At 39.1% G+C, this 23802-nt stretch overlaps 1 protein-coding gene across 4 annotated transcripts in view; it reads right to left on the bottom strand.

Moving 5' to 3' along the window:
* Positions 1-23802, bottom strand: part of Ttc3 (tetratricopeptide repeat domain 3) — a 129516-nt gene that overhangs the window by 100365 nt on the left and 5349 nt on the right. For 2 of the 4 annotated variants that reach the window (XM_045149854.1, XM_045149856.1), the window contains exons 1-7: positions 11377-11531; positions 10957-10999; positions 9011-9161; positions 8355-8442; positions 6729-6782; positions 4897-5017; positions 1592-1677 (exon numbers count right to left, since the gene is read on the bottom strand). The exons of 1 other annotated variant lie outside the window; for it this stretch is intronic. In XM_045149854.1, the coding sequence (XP_045005789.1) occupies positions 1592-1677; positions 4897-5017; positions 6729-6782; positions 8355-8442; positions 9011-9161; positions 10957-10999; positions 11377-11520 (687 nt within the window). In that variant the 5' untranslated portion in view covers positions 11521-11531. Of the gene's footprint in view, positions 1-1591; positions 1678-4896; positions 5018-6728; positions 6783-8354; positions 8443-9010; positions 9162-10956; positions 11000-11376; positions 11532-23802 lie in introns of those variants that run through there. One more of the 4 variants, XM_045149855.1, reaches the window with a different exon arrangement.

The raw sequence follows: 23802 nt of genomic DNA, 5'->3' as shown, positions 1-23802 counted from the left end.
GTATCCTGCAACCAGTTCCCTCAGATACACAGGAATGACTGTATACTTAAAGGCATCTTTCTGTAATGACTCAATATTAACTTCACTAAAGGAATACTAAAAGGTAAACAAAACCACATATTATAAAATATTTTTTTAATATTTTTATTTGCAAGCAGAGAGAGGGAGGGAGGGAGGGAGAACAGGCATGCCAGGGCCACTATCTGCCACAAACAAACAAACTCCAGATGCATAAGCCACTTTGAGCACCTGACTTTACATGGGTACTAAGGAATTGAACCTGGGTCACATAAGGCTTTGTAAGCAAGTGCCTTTAGTTTAACTGCTGGGCTATCTCCTCATCCTTATAAGATATTCTTTATTGTGTGCAATATCTTGAGGCACCCTTTTAAGTGTAATTTACCCATAAGACATGCAAGTGAAAAATGAGATGCAAGGTAAAATTTTAGCTTTACATTAGCAAACGTGGTATTATTCAATAAACCTTAGTGTTTAAAATACACGAATACATAATATCTGTATATGTCAGTAATACAAAGGCAACGTTATTAACTGCAAAGAATGTAATGGCTGGTTAGCAAGAGCACATATGAAAGATGCTATAGATATAACCAAAATTTTTCATTTCAAACACTCAATGTTTTTAAAATAATGAAAAACTGGCTATTGAGGCTGAAGAGATGGCTCAGTGGATACATGCTTGCTGCACAACTCTGGGTATCTAAGTTAATACAATAATCTGAGTGTGTTTAAAAGTCTAATATTTGCCTTACTAGACAAATTATTTGGAATGCTATTCCAAAAATAATAGTGAATAATTGAAATGCAGTAGATAATCAAACTTTGTGTCAAAAGGTTATTTAAATAAACAAACAAACAAAAAGGTTTTCAAAGAGCTGGGTGGATGAAGTGCTTGCTGCACACACACACACACACACACAAAAAAGCCAGAAGCTGTGGCAGAACTCTGTAACCCCAGTGAACTTACGCCCACAGTGAGGTGCAGACAGGAGAATTTCCCAGAAGCAACAAGGAGAAACCCTGTCTCAAAATGAGGATGGAAGACCAACCTGAAATTTGTCCTCTTAGCTCCACATGTGCCATGGCCTGTGTGCATGTTGGTACTCACATACACACACACACATCACATATACCAAATGAATAAATACATTTTAAAAAATGCTGTCCACAGCTCTAGCTATGAGAGAATTAAGTAAAATGTTAAAATTTTTCCTAAATCTATGTTTTCAGTTACATTAAAATAATTATTTCCTCTGAGTAAACTGTGGGATATGGATTAGATCTCAATGAAGTTGTTACCACAGAAAATCATTTCTTTAACATGTTAAAAGTCTAATTGAAAATCATCAAATTCTAATTTCATATTAAATTTTAAGCTACTAGAAAATTTTGATTATGAGACTATTTCTTCCTTAAAAAAACTAAATCAAAATTTATTAATATTTTCCCTGAATTATGCTAACTTATAGTAGTTCCATATTTTGTTCTCAGTAATTTTACTATTTACTTCTATCAAAAAATCTAATAGATAAATCTTAAAATATATTTTCAGATAAATATTTATCCTCACCTCTATACAGTCCGCACAACTTTGAGTTTTAAATTCTTCAAGCAAATTGCAGTTTTCTGTTACAACTTTAGTTATGTGATACTTGTCTAAAATTTATTTTAGGAGAGAGTAAGAAAGAATATTGGTTAAAAAAAACTGGTACTGATGATAATCTAATTCTTAGGTTAAGGAGGTGAGTTCTTACAGTTCATTAGATTATTAAACTTTCTAAATAGTGTATGTTTCTTATAATTTTTCATGTATATTAAATAAAGAATTAAAAACTGAGGATATAGCTCAGTAGTAGAGCAATCGGCTAGCATGCCCAAGACCCTAGTTTCAGTCTCCAGCACCACAACAAATAAACAAAGATGGTAAAAAGTACAGAAAAACATTTATTGCTTGCTGTGAATCTGTTTTCATTTATTACAATTAAAAGAATCCTGATGTTGTTATAACATATTCCAGTCAGGTCACATAATTACTGAATCCAATTCAACAGTCTCAGGTACTTACAAATGTTCCAGGCAAAATGTTCAATAAAAACAAAAACCTGGAAAACTATTTTCCAAAATGCATTTGATACAATAAATAATTTAATATGATAACTTTCAAAGTCTCTAATATTTGATTGCATAGAGAAATTATGTAAAATCCTATTCTAACAAAATTTAGCTAACCTACTAAAATGAAAGTGATAACCAAACTTTGTGTCCAAAGGTTATCAAGGAGCTAGGAAGAAGGTTCGTTGGATAAAGTCCTTGCTGCACAAACAAGAGGACCTGAGTTTGAATCTCCATCGCCCATGTAAAATGCAAGGCATGGTGGTGCATGTCTGGGAAGCTACAATGCTGGGGAGGCAGACACGCAGGGTCCTTGGGCTTGCTGGCCAGCCAGTCTAGCCTAATTAGTTCCAGGCCAATGAGAATAAGTGGCCGGGTGTGGTGGCACACGCCTTTATCCCAACACTGAGAGGAGGAGAGTTGAGGTCAGGGGATCACTAAGAATTCAAGGAGAGCCAAGGCTGTAGAGTTAGTTCTGGGTCAGTGTTCCGAAACAGGAGAAAAAAAAAAGAGAGAGAAGAAAGAAAGAGAAAAAGAAAAAAAATTAAAATGGAGTACAATCAAGTAAGGTATATGAAAAGTGATGGCAGCCTCTGGCCTCCACATGTACACATACACGCACAAAAATAAATTGCTATCAAGCTTCGTTTTCAGCACTTTAAGCTATTACATAAAAAGAACTTTTGGGCTGGAGAGATGGCTTGGCGGTTAAGCACTTGCCTATGAAGGCTAAGGACTCTGGTTTGAGGCTCAATTCCCCAGGACCCATGTTAGCCAGATGCACAAGGGGGCATATGCGTCTGGAGTTCATTTGTAGAGGCTGGCAGCCCTGGTGTGCCCATTCCCTCCCTATCTATCTGCCTCCCTCCCTCTCTCTCTCTCTGTCACTCTCAAATAAATAAATAAAAATGAACCAAAAAATATTTTTTAAAAAAGCAACTTTTGCTGGGCATGGTGGTGCATGCCTTTAATCCCAGGACTTGGGAGGCAGAGGCAGGAGGACTGCTGTGAGTTCAAGGCCACCCTGAGACTACATAATGAATTCCAGGTCAGCCTGGACTAGAGTGAAATTTTACCTTGAAAAAAACAAAGCCAAACAAAAAAGTAATTTTTTAAAAATGGTAAAAAAAATTACTGCAACAAAATTATAGTTAAACCTCTATCTAGCCAAATATTAATTTCTGAGATGAAAAAAATACTTAAAAATTTAAAATTCTGAAAAGGTTCTCGGAAGGTCACTGGATAGAGAATAGTAGTAGGAAGAACAAGTTTTTGGCAGAAAACCTGGGTTTTGATTCAAACAACCCAAGTTCTCATATGGCATGTACTGCTTATTAGACTGAGAAAAATTATCTAACCTCTTGTAGTCTGACTTTACTGTCTCCAAGAAAAAGATAACTACTGCTAACTTGCAGGCTATTACTACAAAGAGGGAGAACAAGGAGAATAAAAAGTGAGCCCACACTGGTATCCAATATGTAACTGCATACACACACACACCCCTATTCCATAACTAAGAGCCTCCAAAACAACAGGAGGACAACCTTTATAGGTATAGCACATCCTAGTGTTTAATAAACCTATCAAAAAGATCTTCCTTAATTCCTCTCTAGTATTTAAAGCAATCAACAAAAATGTGCCCTCTTTTCAGAGGAGATAAAGTATGTTCATCATTATTAAAGAGCCAAACATTTCCTATCTGTGTATTCCTATAACTGTAGTATAAAAACATTGATAATATTCAAATGCTTTGGAGAAAAAAATTTCAGAAAGCAAAAGAAATATGCAAAGCAGTTCCATCTTCCATAAAATGGCAGATTCACCAGGAGAATGGAAATCATGCTAGCTTCTGCTACTTTCTCTGATGAATAAGCAATATGTGTGAGCCTCAACAGTAGGCCCAGTCTCTGAGCATTACATACACTAACATGACATCCACCCAGTAGAACTTTTAGAAGTCCGAGGGCACACAAATCAGTACAAACAGGAGCAGGGTGAAACTAACTACAAGGAGCTAGAGAGACAGCTCAGTGGGCAAGTGCTTGCCTTGCAAGCATGAACACATGAGCTGAAGCCCCAGTACCCACAAAAAAAAAAATGACAGGCTGCATGTGCCTGTAATCCCAGCACTGAGGAAGCAGAGACTGGAGGTTCCTTAGCATCCGCTGGCTAGCAAGTCTCTAACCAGCAACTCTGTCTCAAAAAGAGGTGGATGGGGGCTGGAGAGATGGCTTAGCAGTTAAAGCACTTGCCTATGAAGCCTAAGGACCCATATTCAACTCTCCAGATCCCACATAAGCCAAAACACAAGGTGACACAAATGTACAAGGTCCACACATGTGCACAAGATGGTGCATGCATCTGGAGTTCGACTGCAGTGGCTGGAGGCCTTGGCACACCAATTCTCTCTCCCTCCCCACCCCCACTTTCATAAAAAAAAAAAAAAAGAAGTGGATGGTGCTCTTAAAGGTAACATCCCAGGTTGTTATCTGTTCTCCACATACACACAAGCACACATACTCTTCATGAATATTTGCACACATGTGCCCCCACACAAGAACATGCATACGCATATGTACGTACACCATACACATATAAAAGCCTAACTTTAAGGGTATAATTCTCCAATTCAGGCATTATAGCAAAAGAAAAATACTTTTAAACTGTCCTAAGATAAAACAGAAACCATATAACTACACATTCCATTTCCCCAAATAATATTCTTAAAAGCTGAGCCAACAATAAAGAAGCACTTATACTTACATTCTGTAAAGAAAATACTTAACATAGGCCATGAGTTGTCAACTGATCCTAATTTAGGTAGAATTGTTACATCGCCTGTGTATTTTACCCAATTTAAAGCTTCTTCCATTGCCAAGATTTTCTGTTTCAAAAGAGGAATGAAGAGGACATGGGTATTAATTCTAAATTTGCGTATGGCATTATGAATTTACCTTATTTAGTATTTCAGATCCTTAATACAAAACTTGTACAATACCATATTTTCCTTACCCTATCATGCTATAGAGAACAGCTGGACTCCAGCATCCAAGCTCACAGGAACAATACTATGAACAATGGAATGTGTTACACATTCAAATGACCTCAAGCCACCCTCCAAGCTCAAGATGTGTCCGTGGTGACTATGGACCTCAAAGCTGAGTTCTGCACCCTGGTCAGATAACCCTGGGTAACAAGTGAGAAATAATACAAAGTGGATGAGGGTCCTCAAGTCTCATCTAAACTAGGAATCTCATCCTTACCCCTAGGTTAAAAGTATGGGTTAAGGTTCACCACAGGGCTGTGAAAAAAAGAACCCTGGGAGAAGAGTGTGGCAGGGCCAAGGGGCAATCTGTTCAATGACTCTCATGATGAGCCAAGAGCTAACCGGAAGGTCTGGGAGCTCAGCTGGTATACAGCTTGCCTACCACTTGAAGCCCTTGGTTCCATCCTTAGGACCACATATTATGTTATACTCATGACCTCAGCAGCCAGAGGGTAGAAGCAGGCAGATCAGAAATTTAAGGTCACCCTTGGCTGCATACAAGTTTGAGGCCAATGTGGAATACATGAGGCTCTGTCTCAAAAACAAAAATATATTCAAAGAATATTCATTTTTCTTATATCTGAAATAAATTCAGAAAACAAATAGCTGAGTGGCCAATGTTGGTATCAGGCTGGAGGAAGCAAGTGGAATAGACACGGCATTTAAGCCTCTAGTAACATTACTAAATTGGCCTATCACTGTACCTAAAAAATACCTAGTATTATACATAAAACATATTCATACTATGGATCTAATAATTTGACTTGAGAAAATATATGTCAGGTAAATAGTCTAAAAGACAAAATGAATGACTTGTAAAAGAGGCTTAAAATTAAGACTACATATATTGGTAAAAATAAATAAAATTAAAATGAAGGTGGGCATGATGGAGTATACATTTAATCCCAGAATTTGGGAAGCTAAGGCAGGAGGATGACTGTGAGGTCCAGGCCAGCCTGGGGCTACAGTGAGTTCCAGATCAGCCTGGACTAGAATGAAACCCTGACTTAAAAAAAAAAAAAGAAAGCTGGGTGGTAATGGTGCATGCCTTTAATCCAAGCACTCAGGAGGCAGAGGTAGGAGGATTGCCATGAGTTCAAGTCCACCCTGAGATTACATAGTGAATCCCAGGTCAGCCTGGGCTAGAGCAAGACTCTAACTCAAAAAAAAAAAAAAAAAAAAAAATTTAAAAAGGCCGGGCGTGGTAGTGCATGCCTTTAATCTCAGCACTTGGGAGGGAGATGTAGGAGGATCACTGTAAGTTCAAGGCCACTCTGAGGCTACATAGTGAATTCCAGGTCAGCCTGGATGAGTGAAACCCTACCTTGAAAAAATAAAACCAAAAAAATAAATAAATAAATAAATAAATATTTTTTAAAAAATTAAAATGTGGCAAATCTTCAAAATAAGATCATTTCAGTGGTACAGAAATCAATATTATCAAATACTACCTGTAAAATATTTTGACTTGGTATGTGGGAAAACAAACAGTGAGGTAACAGTCATTCATTGGCAATGGATGTACTGGGTACCCATATTTTATACTTACATTTTCTATTTTATAACCTATTCTCAATAAGCCTTCAATAAGGAATGAATCATTCTGCAAAATAAAAAAACAAAAGCACATATTTTTCCTTATTCTGTCAATTTTAATTGAATTTTCTAGTGAAATAAAAAAAACCTACACTTTAAGAACATAGTCACTTTAGTAAAAAATGAACCACAAATTAGACCAAAGCTCCATGAAATTACAGCAAAACTAAAAAAATGTCTTTTGCCTGATGACAGTGTAGCTAGTGTGACACTGCAGCGTGCTGCTCGTGAGTCTCTGCTGATGTTGGTGCAGAACCTCCTGTGCGGGCACTCACGCAAAAGAAGAGTGTGCACAGTTACACAGTGCCTGACACTCGATGGCAAATGAACACACTGCTAGCTTACGTGTTTAGTACATTACACTTTATTAATCATTACTTTAGAGAGCATTCTTTCTGCTTATTGAAAACAGTTACTTATTTTAAAAGTTACGTATCAAAACCCAGCTACAATATGCCGTGTGATAGCAGCGGCAGTCTCACAACTATGTCTACTCTGTCTACTGTTTACCTCGAGAGGGCACATGGAGAAACTGGCTGTACCATCTGGGCTTGAGGATGTACAATTTATGAGGTTTATACCTCATAGTTACTGAACATTCCTCAGAAAGTGTTCAAATGGCGTAGGACTGCACTACATGCACACGGTAGTTCATTTGCCACAAGCACTTATCATGGTCAATCTACACCTTAGGAACCCTGAAACAAAAATCCAGAAGTAGGTCCTCAGAGGTTCTAGTGAAAAACTGATTTAACATAACTTTTAGATAAAGAGACTTCTCAAGTTCGTTACACCTAGATTTCTAATAAAGGTATGGGCATGGGCTGGTGAGTTACTGCAACTGATTATCAGCAGGAAATAAACACCAGACGTATCTGCAATCACAGAACCAAGGACATCATTTAGCTTCATAACCAACTGCAACAAGGGATAGGACTTCCATAAAGAACTACACAAAAGATCCACAACACACCTCCTCAAATGCCCTCATAATTTCTACCCCAAGACAAAATATCTGTTGATGCTGTTATTTTTATGTCAAAAGATAGAAACCAACACTTTCAGAACCTGTAACGAAGGTTTTCATGGATGAAGGATCACTTTCATTTGTGATAAATTCCAGTTTTTTAAAAAATTATTTATTTATATTTATTTTCAAGTGGAGTGGGGAGGAAAAAGGGTAAAGGAAGGAGAGAATGGGCACGCCAGGACCTCTTGCCACTGAAAATGAACTCCAAATGCACGCACCACTTCGTGCAGCTGACTTTACATGGGTGCCAAGGAATAGAACCTGGGCTATCAGGCTGTGCAAGCGCCTTTAATCACTGAGGCATCTCTCCAGCTCCATGAATCCCAGTTTCTATTCCTTAATGACAACAGCAGTCCTGATCCCACTGCAGTACACCAGAACCATGACGATGGCCATATCACTTTCAGTACTGAACACATCCATGGACAGTAAAACATTCTTAGGCTACTGAAAGCTAAAACCACTACCTGCTGCTTTAAACTGGTGATGCGAGGCCAACACCCCACAGTTACATCTTGAAATCTGGGGAAGCCACATCCTGCCACTTACCGCAACTTTCTTTGCCAAATCCACAATATCTTCCATCAACTCAAGATGCTGTAACTTTTTCAAACTTATCTCAGAAGCACGACAACTGCTTAAAACAATTTTTTAAAAATATTAGGCTCTCGTGTATATGTAAGTTCTCTAATTTTTTGTGTTTAATAACATGAACTTTATGTTTATAACAGAACTTAAGCCATCTAAAAACAATAAATTTTTTTTTTTTTTTTTTTTGGTTTCTCGAGGTAGGGTCTCACTCTAGCCGAGGCTGACCTGGAATTCACCATGTAGTCTCAGTGTGGCCTCAAACTCATGGTGATTCTCCTATCTCTGCCTCCCAAGAGCTGTGATTAAAGGCATGCACCCCAACACCTGGCTAAAAATTAAGTTCTTTTTCTTAACTCTAGGAAACAATACATAAGCTGCTTACTAAATGTACCTTTCTTCGATACTATATGTACTAAGTTGCAACAATAAGCATATTCATTTTTCCTGACTCGGCTTCAAGTTGACCATCTACTAGTATTCAGAATTCATTAACATGTTGTAATATTCATTCACAGTCAAATACTTTTTCTGTGCTATGAAATAAAACTGAGGCAAATATAAATATGTACACTTTCCACTGTTCATGAAACATGAGTAACACACAGTTAACTTACGTAGTTTCCACACAAGGATGCAATCGTGATATGAGAGAACTGTGCTGATGTTGAAAAAGAAGTGGCCAGAAGATATTTATTTTAATGGCATCACAGTAATCTTGCAAGACAGAAAGAGGCTTGCTACACCATATATTGCAGATGTCAAACTCTTAATTAAAATAAAAAAATTTTAATTAGTATTTGTGCTTCATTTTTAAATGAATCAGCAGTTAACAGGTAAAAGGTAAAAATGAATATTAAATGGTAAGAAATAGGGCTAGAGAGAGTGGTTAAGGCATTTGCCTTTGAAGCCTAAGGACCCAGGTTCGATTCCCCAGTACCCATGTAAGCCAGATGCACAAGGTGACACATGTGTCTGGAGTTTGTTTACAGTGGCTAGAGGCCCTGGCATATCCATTCTCTTTTTTTTTCTCCCTCTCTCAAATAAATAAATAAAAATAAATTTTCAAAAATGTAAGAAATGACTGGATGGAATATTTCAATGTTAGATGTTAAGAATATTTATGTATTAAAATGCTAACTTAACAAAGAAAGATTTAAGTTTCTAGTGGAAAAAAGTAAAAAAAAAATTTTTTTTGTTTTGGATTTTTCGAGGTAAGGTCTCACTCTAGCCCAGGCTGACCTGGAATTCACTATGGAGTCTCAGGGTGGCCTCGAACTCACGGCGATCCTCCTACCTCTGCCTCCCGAGTGCTGGGATTAAAGGCGTGCGCCACCACGCCCGGCAAAAAAATTTCTTAATGTTTTATTTATTTACCTGAGGGGGGGGCACACCAGCACCTCCAGTCACTGCAAACAAACTCCAGATGCATGTATACCACCTTGTGCATTTGGCTTCTGTGGTCCTGGGGAATCGAACCTAGATCCTTTGGCTTTGTAGGCAAGTGCCTTAACTGCTAAGCCAACCTATTGTTTTTTTAAGGTAGGGTTTCACTCTAGCTCAAGATGCCGTGGAATTTACTATGTAGTCTCAGGGTGATCTTGAACTCATGACAGGTATGCGCCATCACACCTAGCTTTTGTTTTTTTAAGACAAGGTCTATGTGGAATAGGCTAACCCTGGATTTGTGTATTGGGTCTCACTCAGCCTCCCAAGTGCTGGGATTACAGGGTGTGCCACCACCTTTTTTGTTTGTTTTGAGTATATGTAGGTACCGGAGGTGTATGTGCATGTTCGTATCTGTATAAACACATGTCTGTGTGTGGGTGCATGTGCATGGAGGCCAATAGACCACCTTAAGAATGCTGTCCACCTCTTTTGGACACAGGATCTCTCACTGATCTGAAGCTCATCAAGTAGGCTACACTGGCTAGCCAGTGAGCTCTAGGGATCTTCCTGTCTCTGCCCTGACAGTACAGGAATTATAGGCATACATCAGCACACCCTGCATTTATGTGAGTAATGAGATAGAACTCAGGTTCCCTCAAGCAGCTTAACAACTGAGCTATCTTCCCAGCTCTAATACACTTCTTTTTAATTAAAATTTTTATTAGGTTACCATAGATTAGATTTCACTGTAGTGTTTTCATACGAACTGTTTGCTTACCTTCCCCCTTTACCCTCTCCCAAACTCAGCCTCCTTTCTACTTTTATACTACATGTTTCCTTTTGCCACTTTCCCTCTTCTCTTCATCTCTTGTTCCCTCTCACGGTTTTAAAAAGATAAATTTTGGGCTGAAGAGATGCCTTAGTGGCTAAGGCACTTGTTGGCAAAGCCAAAGGACCAGTACCTAGGTAAAACCAGATGTACAAGGTGGCACATGCATCCAAAATTTGGTTGCAATAGTTGGAGGCCCTGGCTTGCCCATGCTCTCTTACTCACTCACTCACTTTCTTTCTCAAATAAATAAAATATTTAAAAAGATAAACTTATTACATTGATGACTGGACCTCCCTTTACAGTTCAACCACAAGTTAACACACTATAATACTATGTACTCACCTAAATTTCTCTCACTTTGTACATAATCTTTATACTGCATTCCCTAAAAGAGGAAAATTATTTTGATTTGTAACTAGCAAAATGCAATAGTACAAATATCTAAAGAACTAGTAAAATTAAACTAAAAACTTTTCAAGACATATGCATTACTTATATATTCTGAATGCATCGCTAGATAGTGAGCCCTAATTTAAGTCCTCTTCCGTGTTTCCTCTGCGTTTTCCCCAGGACCGCTTCTTCATTCCCTCCATTCACATGTTGACTGGGAGGGCACTGTTTGCTTTTGAAATCATCTCTTCACAAGCATGTACCTTCCTGTCAATATCCATGTGCCACAAAAGCACCTTTACTTGGGCCACTCTACATTAGGAAGTCCATGGGACACATAGTCTGTAACAGAAAATTAGCAAGCCTACTTACCACTCCATCACAGTACAGCTGAGTCACACGTACATAATCATCTGTCGTAAGCTCGGGAGCGCAGACACAGTCCTCCTCACACACGCACTCCTCCAGCACAGCAAAATCTGCCACAGTGAGATCCTCCTCCGCAGAATCGTCCATGACGCGCAATCCTAAGGAACGACATGCACGCAGATCAGCAATCACTTGAGTGGACGTGAGCAGCGGTTTTCCTGGCTTTTATGATGTAACCCAAAAATACCTGGGGTCTATATTCCAGGAAAGTAACTCCAATCAGAACACTGAGTTCTGGAAGAGTCTAGCATGCTGGGGGTTCCCTCAGCCCCAAATCTCTCCAAAGCGTTTATAACCTATCTTCTGCTCTTTAGGTTCCCATAGTCACCAGCTCTGCTCTGCACTGAAGGGACGGCCTGTCTCCTCTAGGTGAAGATCAGAAGGACATCTTGCTCACCCTGCGTCGTGCAAGCGATAAGCCCTCAAGTGCTTGCTGAATGGAGAAAAGACAAGTTTCTCACTGATGTGCTTTTACCACCGGCTAGACTGCGTACCCTAAAATACACCATTTCATGGTGTACAACCACTTTAACTCTTAACTCCTGCCCTGAACCAATCTTCAACACTAAGAAACCATTTATCAACTACTCGTATGTCTGTTTTGGGCCAAGGGGCAAGGTGGAAGTGGTCCAGCATGACATTATAATCAGTCTCCATTCTCCACGGCCACACCCAGACCTGCCTCTTCCTATCCATCCCCACTTCCAGAACTCTCCCAATGACCACAAGACACAGCCAGCACTAACAGACTGCAAAGGAATGAGAGAAAAATAAAACCACATTATCAAAAAACATGCTTTACAAATGCTTATTTCAATCGAGGAAATGGAAATTTGGACTTAAGTTTTACACTAGGTTTTTCTCGGAAAAAGTCCAATAATTAGTTTGTTTTTTTTTTAATGAACAATCAGCTACACTAAATATGAGTGACAATCCAGCATTTCATTACTTTGGACTCTTTCCCAGTAGTATCATTCTTTTCCTCTCATCACCAGCACCATCATCAAAACCATCTTTTATCTCTTCATTTCATCACTGTTAGCCTACAATTGTTAGAACAAACCAAGTTTTTTAAATAAGACCACTGTCAGTCCTTATAAGTCTATTTTTAATCAAGCCTTATTATGTCCAATTGATGTTTGGAACACTCATAATATCGAAAGTGAAGGACACTAATAAGCAATCTAGCAAACTATTTACACGTGTCACATATTGTACCAAGCATTTTATAGGCATCTCCTCATTAAGCCTCATAGTAATTCTTCATGCAGACCCATAGCATCATCTCCACTGTACAAATGGGAAAAATGTCTCAGAAAAATTAAGTAATTTGCTCAAGGTTATCAAGCTAAAAGGTCCTCTGACTCTTCTCTCAAACACTGTATTTCACTACTTCTAGTTTTCTTTGTAATGACTACCTTTTTACCTCTGGATTACTTTCATGTTTCAGAATACTGTCAATCAGTTCCTCTCCTCCAAAGGTCATCATCATTCCAGACATATCACGGCCCATCATCATGACACTCCAGCCTGATAGTTTAACAGTCTTCTCAACTGAAATGGACTTCACTGCCCACCTCACAGGGAACCTACTCAGGGGCGGGCCTCACCCTACTGTCCATTTCTAAGCCAATTCTTAAACCCTCTACTCAGGTCCTCCTCTCTGGCCGCACCAGGAGTCGTCATAGTTCTCCTCTTCCCTGTCTCCTCCTACAGCCATTCAACCTAAACAAGAACTCTTCTTTTTTTCTATTCCACTCAACCCCTCACTCCTCCGCTGTTTCCTACAATTTGGTTTCCATTTCTACCATTCAAGGGAAACTGTAACATCTGGAAGCTCACCTGCTCTGCATGAACAGTATTTCCAGCCTTGAAAGAATTCAACTCCAAAGTGAGCAACAGCCAGGAAGAAAAAAAAAAAAAAAAAAAAAAAGACACCAAAGAACCCAATATAAGGCACATAACATGGGATGTGTCATCATGAAAAAAAATATGTATACCTTTAAATCCTGGTTTTTACATATAAATACAGAAAGAGCCAAGAACTGTAATAGCCCACATGTAATCATCATGGTGTTGATTACAATACAAGTGGCAGATTCAGCCACTGTAATGTGGTGCTGGTCATTTAAGCCTGGCAGAGCTATAAATACCATACACAGCACCAACTGTACTGTAATTACAACACTGGTGTAGTTTTTAAATTTTCCTTTTCAACAAGAGAGGCAATGTGGCAAAATGGTTAAGAGCATGGACTCTGGGCCAGACTGCCTGGGCTTGAACCTGACTCTCGCAGTTCCTGGATGTGTGATCTTGCGCAAGTTACTTCACTTCTCTGTGCTTTCGTTTCCTCACGTTATCAGAGGGAAAAAACAATACTACCTACCTGATGGGTAAGTCAGTACATGCTAAGTACTTTGAAGAGTGCCAGGCATATGAGAAATAGTAAGTACCCACTATTAACATTAGAAGAAGAATTACTGTGTAGATGCTTCCAGCTAAATGGGCTACCTTAACTGCTAAATCCAAAGAGCACTTTTCGGCTTACAACTTACTTGACACTGTGGACCACTTCCTCCTCCTGAGAACTCTTCATCTGGACTCCAAAGACCATCTTCTGCTTCTCCTCCTATTCGTCTGGCTGCTCTTCCTCAGTCTCCTTCATGGGCTCTTCTTCTCCATTCCCCGCCACCCAAATGTCAACTCTTTTCTTCTCACTTACTCTCTCCTTGAGTGACCTTATCCACCATACCCATGACTTAAAACAACACTTTCTGAACTTTCATCATTTGCATAGCTTCACCATTTTTTTTCATTTATCACGGTTTTACTTGATATTTCCCTTTCATTGGACTTACTTGGCTTAAGTGATAATGTCCATGAAGTCACAGGTTTGATAAGCAAGTTATAGTTTCGTACACCTTGTTACTATTAAAGTTTTTCATGTGTCTATGTACCATTTAAAATGATCTCACACGGTACAGTAGGAAATGCTGAAGACTCCCGAGTACCTCCAGGCTGGGCTTCCATCTCTTGACTTCTAGGATTTCCAATTGCTACTAATCTTAACCAACATGTCCCACAAGCCCCTCGTATTAATAAGCAAGATCAAAAACTAACTTTTTTCCTTAAAAACAAAAGACAACAAATGAAATCAAGTTCTTCCCTCTTTCTGTATACTATTTATTTATCAATTAACTACTCTACATGCCAAATGGTTACTCAAAGCAAAAATATAAAGGAAACCAAAATGTGATGGTCAACACTTACCCTTCAAGTATCCTTACACATTTCTACCCAACACAGTACTAAATCCTGCCATTTCTACTTCCCTCACAAAATCTAAATTTTCCAGATATGCACCACTTCATGCCCAGTGTGTAATAAATACCTTGTCTCCTTTGAACTAATGCAACAAGCAATCACCTAAATGGCAGCTTGCCTTCCATCTCAGCATCTTCTCAAATTCTGGTCCTATCATTTTACTGCTTAAAGCCACTCAGGAGCAGAAATTCCCTTCACCATCACAATACATCCAATTGCCCTACTGTAAGCATTGAAAGCCATGCATGAGCCCACTCTGCGTCTAGCTCCAGTCACAACAGTCATGCTCAACTGCTTGTCATTCCTAAACAAACCTTATGCTGAAATGAGGCTTACCAGTTCTTAATATTCAATGCCAAGAAGCAATTCTTGATCTTTCCAACACACCAAGTTTATGTTCGCACCATTTTTGGTAAGCCTAGAGCACCATGCCTATTTCTCTGAAAGCAGTTTTATCACACATTTATTTTTCTATGTTAGGTCACTATGGGTCCAGAGAATACATTATGTAATCAACTTAACACTTTCACAGTTATTTACTTAACATTTTCCTTTAGAATACTGTGGTGGTTTGAATCAGGTGTCCCCCATAAACTTAGGTACTCTGAGCGCTAGGTTCCCAGCTGATGGAGATTTGGGAATTAACACCTCCAAGAGGCAGTATATTGTGGGGGGCAGACTTATGGGTGTCATAGCCAGCTCCCCCTTCCTAGTGTTTGGCACTCTCTCCTGTTCCCGTTGTCCACCTTATGTTGGCCAGAGGGTGATGTCTACCCTCTGTTTATGCCATCTTGGAGCTTCCCCTAGAGTCTACAAGCCAAAAAAAAACCCTTTTTTCCCCCGAAAGCTGCTCTTGGCCAGGTGATTTCTGCCAGCAATGTGAACCTGACTGCAAATGTAATGTTGGTACTGAGAGTGATGTTACTGCTACACACCTGACTGTGTGGCTTTGGCCTTTTGGAGCTGATTTTCAAGAATGTGGAAGGATTTGAAACCTTGGCCTAAGAGATGCCTTGCAGTGCTGTAAGTACAGCTTGATGGACTATTCTGGTCATAACTGAAAGAGCTGAATGCAGTAAGAACTATGGACTGTGAGGTTTGGCTCGTGAGGGTGAAAAGGAGCTTTGTCTGGACTGGGCCAGAAGCAGTTTATGTGAGAGGCTTACTGTGATGGCGTATCCTGAGAAGTTGTGCAAAGTTGCATTACATAGAAATGGACTGGTGTGAGCAGAGGGTATGACACAGATATGAAATCTTTGTCTGAAACTGCTGCCCTTTCAGCTGCAATTATATGGGAGATTACAACCTTTGAGATTGGGCCAGCTGACCTGTACTGGGGCAACAAGAAGAATGTAGACTCTTGTAGGGTCCTGAGTGCTCAAGGAGTATCCTGTTCTTCAAAGTTTGCTTTATTCCCTCCTGGATTAACAAATTGGCACCCTACTTGGTATTATGGAGTATGAGAAATACAGGAAAGAGAGGGTCATTAAGTTTACAACATGATTTTGTGTTTTGGAAATGGCCATGGGCAGTGTGAAGCAGGGATGCCTGCATGGAGAACCGATGGGGCCATGAGGATGAACTGTGGCTTGTAGTGGAAACCCAGTAGAGATGTTAGGACCATGAGACAGCTGCTATGGAAAGCTGTCAGGCCCACATGAAGTTTTCCGGGACTATGATGAGTAGCCTCATCGGAGGAGTGGAATTGGAACTCCAGAGACTTGTTGCTGAGTTAGAATTATTGGACTTGGAGACTTGTCACTGGCTAGAGTTGTTTGACTTGGAGCTACAGAGTTTGATGTTTGCCCTGGTTGTTTTAAATCTTGTATTGGTTGAGTATTTCTTTGCTATAGCCAATGCCATCTTTTGCAGTGTGAATGTTTATTCTGTGCTATTATGAGTTTTGGGGGGGATTTTTTGGTGTTGTGGCTCAGTCAAAAGATCTTGGGACTATGGGGATGTATGAACATCATTGGAATTGATAAAAACAATGGGGAGTTTTAAAGTTGGATGAATGCATTGCATTTTACATCATGTATGGTTATCAGTTTATGGGGGCCAGGGGCAGAATGAGGTGGTTTGATTCAGGTGTTCCCCATAAACCTAGGTGTTTTGAATGCTAGATTCCCAGCTGATAGAGATTTGAGAATTAACACCTCCAGGAGCAGTGTATTATTGGGGGCAGGCTTATGGCTGTTATAGCCAGCTCCCTCTTGCTAGTGTATGGCACACTCTCCTGTTCCTATTGTCCATGTTATGTTGGCCAGGGGGTGATGTCCATCCTCTGCTCATGCTATCGTTTCCCCCTGCCATCGTGGAGCTTCTCCTGGAATCTATAAGCCAAAATAAACTGTTGTTTTGTTTTTTTTTTTCCCAAAAGCTGCTCTTGGTCAGGTGATTCCTGCCAGCAATGTGAACCTGACTGCAACAAATACCTTAACTTATAACTTAATTTTAAACTTATTTTAATTAAAAAATAACATTACAAAGAAATCCTGTGTGATATGGTACATTTTTTTCTAATATAAACTTTATAAAGTAAGTCAACTGCTAAAGCTAAATACTAATATAAAGGACTTCTAATCCCATCAGTTACGGGAAGCTAGATATTGAGAACTCTACCCATGCCAAATAGTGGATAACAGTTGTCTTAATAAATACATATGTTTGATGTTTCACCCTTACATATGTTTCATATAAAACATATTTATGAACACATAAAGCCACCCTTTTCCCCCTAAAAGCAACAAAATTCCAGCTAGAAAGTAAGCTTATTAAGCTGGGCATGGTGGCACATGCCTGTAGTCTCAACTGTCGGGAGTACAAGCAGAAGGACTGTGAGTCCAAGGCTAGCCTGGGTTAGACAGCAAGGCCTTTCTCAAAAATACTAATATAAGTAGGCAGACAGAGACAGTTACTGAGACACACAGAGGCTGTAAGTTAAAAACTGATTGGGCTTCCATGTGGGAAGGAAAAAACTCAGTAGCAAAGGTCAGTAAGTTAAGGAGATATAAAGGGAAGAGAAAGGAAGGGAGGAGGGTACTTACAGAATGGTATTGTATATATGTAAGTAGAAGAACAGATAAATGGGGGTGAAAAGGTCTAAGTGAGGTCAGGGGAAGAGATTGAGTAAGGAAAGGTGGAGGCAGGGCTAATCAAAATCTAAGAGGATATAAATAAGTCATATGGAAACCTACTTTTTTGGACAATGGAACACACAGGAGCCATAGATTGTTACTAGAAAATTTTCAGTGGCAGGGATGGGATACCTTCCAGCGAGTTGTTGGCCAGGGAGGTCTCTGATGCTCCCAAAACATTATAGGCCATTCCTGGGGCCCTTGGTTTCCCACCAGAAATAGATGGTAAGACCTTATTGCTGAAGACTCCACATACTTGGGCTGCAAGGCCACTGAGAAATCCTGCTGTAACTGAGCTGATAACCTTCCCCATGTAGACCAGTTGACAGAAAGCTGGAAGAAGCCATTCTACATGTAGTTCAATGGGAGAAAGAGATAACACCAGTGAAGATACTCAACAGTGGACACAGCAAGCCTTGTAATTGGCCAGCCATTCCAAATGAGCCAATGGGTGCAATAGTGGCACATCTGTCATGGTGGAAACCAACTGCCCTCCAATTGGACTGGAGGCCAATGGGGGAAAACACATCCTTGACACTGAAAACTTAAAACAGGGGTAGTCATGAGCCCTAGGTGTGTAACACCTGCTGATGTCTGGAAAAATGTATATACTATTCTTATCAAACTGCCCAGTAAGCACTTCTCTTAATATTCATACCCTTATATTAATGCTACTCTCACTTTGGGTAGAGAATCTTCTCTTTTCAGATGGCAGTGACTTTGAGATGACTCAGAAGATATCACAGTGCTGGAAAGAAGTGACTGGAGTACTGAGTAACATCTCAATCACACCTTCCAAGGCTCAGGGTCTAATGAGGAAGAGGTGGCGGAAAGAATGTAAGAGCCAAAGGAAGGGTAGGACTCCATACAACGTGCTCCCTCCAGACATAAAATGGCCTGGATATCCATGACCTCATAGTGCCTGACACTACCTATACAAGACCATCATAAGAGGAGGAAAACACCATGACATCAAAAGAGAGACTGATTGAGATGGGGAGGAGATATGATGAAGAATGGAATTCCAAAGGGGAAAGTGGGGAGGGAGGGTATTACCAGGGGATACTTTTTATAATCATGGAAAATGTTAATAAAAATTGAGGGAAAAAAATAAGTTAAAAATAAGTTAAAGAGTACTTACAGGTGAAAAGAAAATTGGTGACCTAGAAAATAAATTCATTGAAATTACTTAGTACTATAAAAACAGACAAGACATAAATAACATGAAAAAAAAGAGGAGCTACGTGAAAACAGTTAAGGATACGTAGCTAAAACTGCGGAAAGAGAGGATAGATATAAATCTCAGACAGTAAAGAATATAGGGCTTATAATCTTCTAGATCTTATGAAAGAAAAATTCAGAATATATATAAATAAAAATTCAGAATGAATTTAGATACAATGTATCCAAAATAGGTTATCAGAAAAGTAATTTGGGGCTGGAGAGATGGCAGATGCACAAGGTGGAACAGGAGTCTGGAGTTTTCAGTGGCTAACGGCCCTGGAATGTCCATTCTATCGTTCTCTCTGTCTCTATCAATTAAATATTTTTAAAATAATTTTTGTCTAAATATATAAATGTAATGACATAACATCAAAGAGAAAATCCAATGTAGTTAAAGTAAAACAGTATCTTTTATAGAAAAGAGACCTATTAGCCTAGGACTATATTAGAATAATTTCTCAGGTTCAAGAGGAAAAGAAAAAAAAAAAGATTTTTGATTAAAACTGAGTAGACCACTATTAAAGAGCCTTAGATGCAAGGTGAACTTCTGAACATACCAGTGAAGACACAGATTGTCAGATGTGCTTGAAAGAAAGGTCCAGTCTTATTTATAAGAAATACGTAACATATACAGATGCTAAGAAATGAAAGAGAAAGGATATCTGGGATAAATTACCACCAAAAGACAAACTCTAAAGCACAATTAGTGATGGAGAGGGCCAGAGAGGGTAAAAGGTGTAATTCACTAAGGAAATAATGCTATCTTCCTCAAATCAATGAGCCCACACGCACTGACCAAAGGAGTTCACACTGCAGTCCTTTAAGTCCTAAGTTTAAGACAAAGGTAAATGTGTTTGTCAATTCTACTTAGCAAAAGCTTCTCAGTCCCTTCTAAGTATGTGAAAGTTCAGTTGCTCAAAGAATCTCACTAGGGATGTAGCTCAGAGATAAAACACCTGCCTAGCATACACACCAGCAAAGAACTGTTTTTGTTTTGTTTTGCTTCCCCAAGTGAATTTAAATTTTGGATGCACACTACCTGAAACATTTACTTTCCATGGTAAGAATGCTGTAACCAGCATTTTCACTTTGGAATAACTTGGGAGAGGATTCAGAGTCAAGACCTGTGACTTGAGCTTTCAGGTCTCTCTGTTACTAGGGTTAAGAAAGGCATCATTACAAATCTCTGCACTCTTTGAATTGGGGGAATCTGAAATTAACCACAAGGCTTTTAACTGTTTTCCTCAATGTTGAACATGGCTCAGTGATGTAAATGACTACATCTTTACTGTCCCTGGTACAATGTGCACTGAAATACTTTATAAAGTAAGGTTCTACCAGCATGGATACAGCACACTCGACTGAGCAAAACTATCAGACTAACTTGTTCATTGCTTTCTGGACTGAATAAACTCCATTTCTCTTTGTTAAAAAAGTTTTATCATATTCATGGTCAAAACTGGGTTAAGAGAATCAGATTATCCAATAGTTGAACCTACGTATCTAACTTTCACCATCAGTCATGCTAATCAAGGGGTCACAGTGGAAGGAAAGAAATCCACAACAGAAGGGAAGTGAACACCCTCCAACAGCTTCTCATCAATACTCTCCTTCAGCGACTAAGTGACACTGGGCTCATTTCCTCTAGAAGAAATGATGGTATATGTTGGCAATATACTCTACCCTGAAATTAGTACTAATGATCACATTTCCTAACAGTCTGATGGACATACAGCTCTTAACATTCTATCAAGCCATGTATGTAGCCCACTACGTTTTTGTGGTGCTTGTCCTGTGTGGAAGACTAAACCTTGGGCCTGCTGCATATTTTCAGGAGCTTTACAAAGCAATGTGATTAAAACAGTGCTTGGCCTGCTGCTTTCAGCTTCACATGTATCTTTAGCTGGATTAGAGGATATGGATTCTGTCTGGAAAGCATTCCAGAATCTCAACTCCTCTTACCCTGTGAATAAAAACAACTGGGACCTGAGAAGGACATCCTCCCTTAAAGTGATCACTAGCCCAGTGTTACAGCTATGTAGCATGCCCTATTATCTTCTAGAACACTGATACCACCAGGCTGGCCCAGAAAAGGTTTAAATGTTGAATTCACTTACATTGCATTTGTTGCACCATCATGCAATCTTGATGCACATTATTTATAGTGGCAGTAAACCCCAAGGTGTAGCAAAAACTTGGATCTTTGATAAAGGACTATTTCATCCTCAGACTTGGAGGAATGCACTTACTTCTTGGTCTTGAGACCAGAATGTTTTAGTTACGCATGCAACTGCCTTTATTACATACCTGGTTATCACAATTCAATTCTCAGATGTTACAGAAAAATCTACCTCTTTCACACTGTAGAAGTGAAAAAGTAAGAAAGTCTTGTTTTGCTTTTCAAAGACATTTTATAGAGATTTTTTCACTAATGTGAATCTGATTTTATCTACTTGATTCTGTATGGATTAAGCAAATATGTATGACAAAAAAAGAAAAGAAAAATTGTTAGAACTATAAGTAGTCCTGGCTTTATGAGATCCTTGCCATCCCTCATACAGTGAACCATAGTCAAGTCATGGGGTTTGGCCAAGTAAGTGTATAAAGATGACCCTGTTGAGTCTGACTTAGTTTGTCATGGGGAAGAGAGATGAGAAGTGCAGGGTAAGTAGGAGGTACTCATCACTCTCTCTTAATTAACAAAAGGACAAACAAAACTTTAATAAAGACTATCTGAGCAACACACAATTTCTAACCTACCTAATGAATATACAGCAATTTCAGAATATATACTCTATACAAGTACACGCAGAATAATAATGAGAATTGTAGTTATATGTTTATTATAAGCAGTTATTATAATTCATGATGGACAAGGGTTTAAAACAAGGGCAAACAATTTTTTTGTTGTTTTTTGTTTTTAATCGAGGCAGGGTGGTCTCACTCTAGCTCAGGCTGACCTGGAACTCTGGGGTCCCAGGCTGGCCTCAAACTCACAGCAATCCTCCTACCTCTGCCTCCCAAGTGCTGGGATTAAAGATGTGTGCCACCACACATGGCTCAAAAAATATTTTTTAAAAGATAAAATTTAGGCTACATTCTAATAACATGATTGAAAAAAATAAGTAACAAAATGAAAAATCAGTGTACCTAACAAAAAAAATCCTCAAAGTACAAAAGAAAAATTAGTAAGGGAAAAATCCACTAAATAAAATTCAAAGTAAAATAAAGATTAATTAGACCAAAATTTCCTATTTAGCCAAAATCAGTAAGACAGATAAACTTTTGGCAAGACTAACAGAACAAGACGCACAATGTGGCACATGTGTCTAGAGTTCATATGCAGTGGCTGGAGGTCCTGGTGCACCCATTCTCTCTCTCTGTTTCTCTCTCTCTCCATCCCTCTCTCAAATAAATATTTTAAAAAATAGGAAACCTAAGCAATCCTACCATGACTCACTTGCTAATCACTGAGTGTAGACTATACTATATCCACATCATCTTACAAGACCTACCACACTTAAAACAAACCACTTCAATGCAAATTTTCCAAGGAACAGCTGCTCACAAGCTCACTATGTAAGGGCAATGTAACCTTAGTACCAAATTCAGACAAGTTGGTCAACAAAGAAAAACAAAAGGTGATTGTGTTCATAAGGAGATACAAAATCCTGAAGATTATCATTCAGCCCAGAAGCACATTAAAAAGATAATCTACCAAGACCAATGTGAGTTTACCTCCAGAAAGAATATAAAAATAATTTTTAAAATCCATAAATTAGAAATCATTATATTTAACACACTAGAGGGAGGAAAGAAACAGAATTCTCAACAAACGCAGACAAGCTCAGGGCAAATGGCAAAGCCTTCTTTCACGTAACCAAGCTGCCTGTAAAAACTTATAGCAAATGTTGTTAGGAAGAAACATTACCTTGAAAACTGGGAAATAAAAATACTTCTAATGAATAAACATAATCTCTTCCATTGAACACAGATCTGAAAGTGTGCCAGGACATTAGGACAAGAAAAATAAATTTTTAAAGAAAGTTGGAAAGGAAGAATCCAAACATTGCTATTACAGAGGTAGGAGGATTTTCCTGAGTTCAAGGCCACCCTGAGACTACATAGTCCAGGTCAGCCTGAACTAGAGCAAGACCCTACCTCAAAAAAACCAAAAAAAAAAAAAAAAAAAAAAGAAGAAGAAACACTAAGGTTATCAAATAAATGGTTAAAATCAGTAATTTAAAAATTCATGGTCTGGGGCTGGAGAAATGGCTTAGCAGTTAAGCACTTGCCTGTGAAGCCTAAGGACCCCGGTTCGAGGCTCGATTCCCCAGGACCCACATTAGCCAGATGCACAAGGGGGCGCACGCATCTGGAATTCGTTTGCAGTGGCTGGAGGCCCTGGCATACCCATTCTCTCTCTCTCTCTCCCTTTCTCTCTCTCTCTCTGTCACTCTCAAATAAATAAAAAAATGAATAAAAAAAAAGTTTTTAAAAAATTCATGGGCTGGAGAGAAGGCTCAGCTTGGCAGTTGAGGCACTTGCCTGCAAAGCTGAAAAACCCAGGTTCGATTCCCCAGGACCTATGCAGGCCAAATGCACAAGACGGCACATGTGTCTGGAGTTCATTTTCAGTGGCTAGAGGCCCTGGCATGCCCATTCTCTCCCTCTCTCATAAATA

This window comes from Jaculus jaculus, chromosome 5 (genome assembly GCF_020740685.1).
Source record: "Jaculus jaculus isolate mJacJac1 chromosome 5, mJacJac1.mat.Y.cur, whole genome shotgun sequence".
NCBI classification, from domain to species: Eukaryota; Metazoa; Chordata; class Mammalia; order Rodentia; family Dipodidae; genus Jaculus; species Jaculus jaculus.
This window is presented reverse-complemented; position numbering and strand designations above follow the sequence as displayed.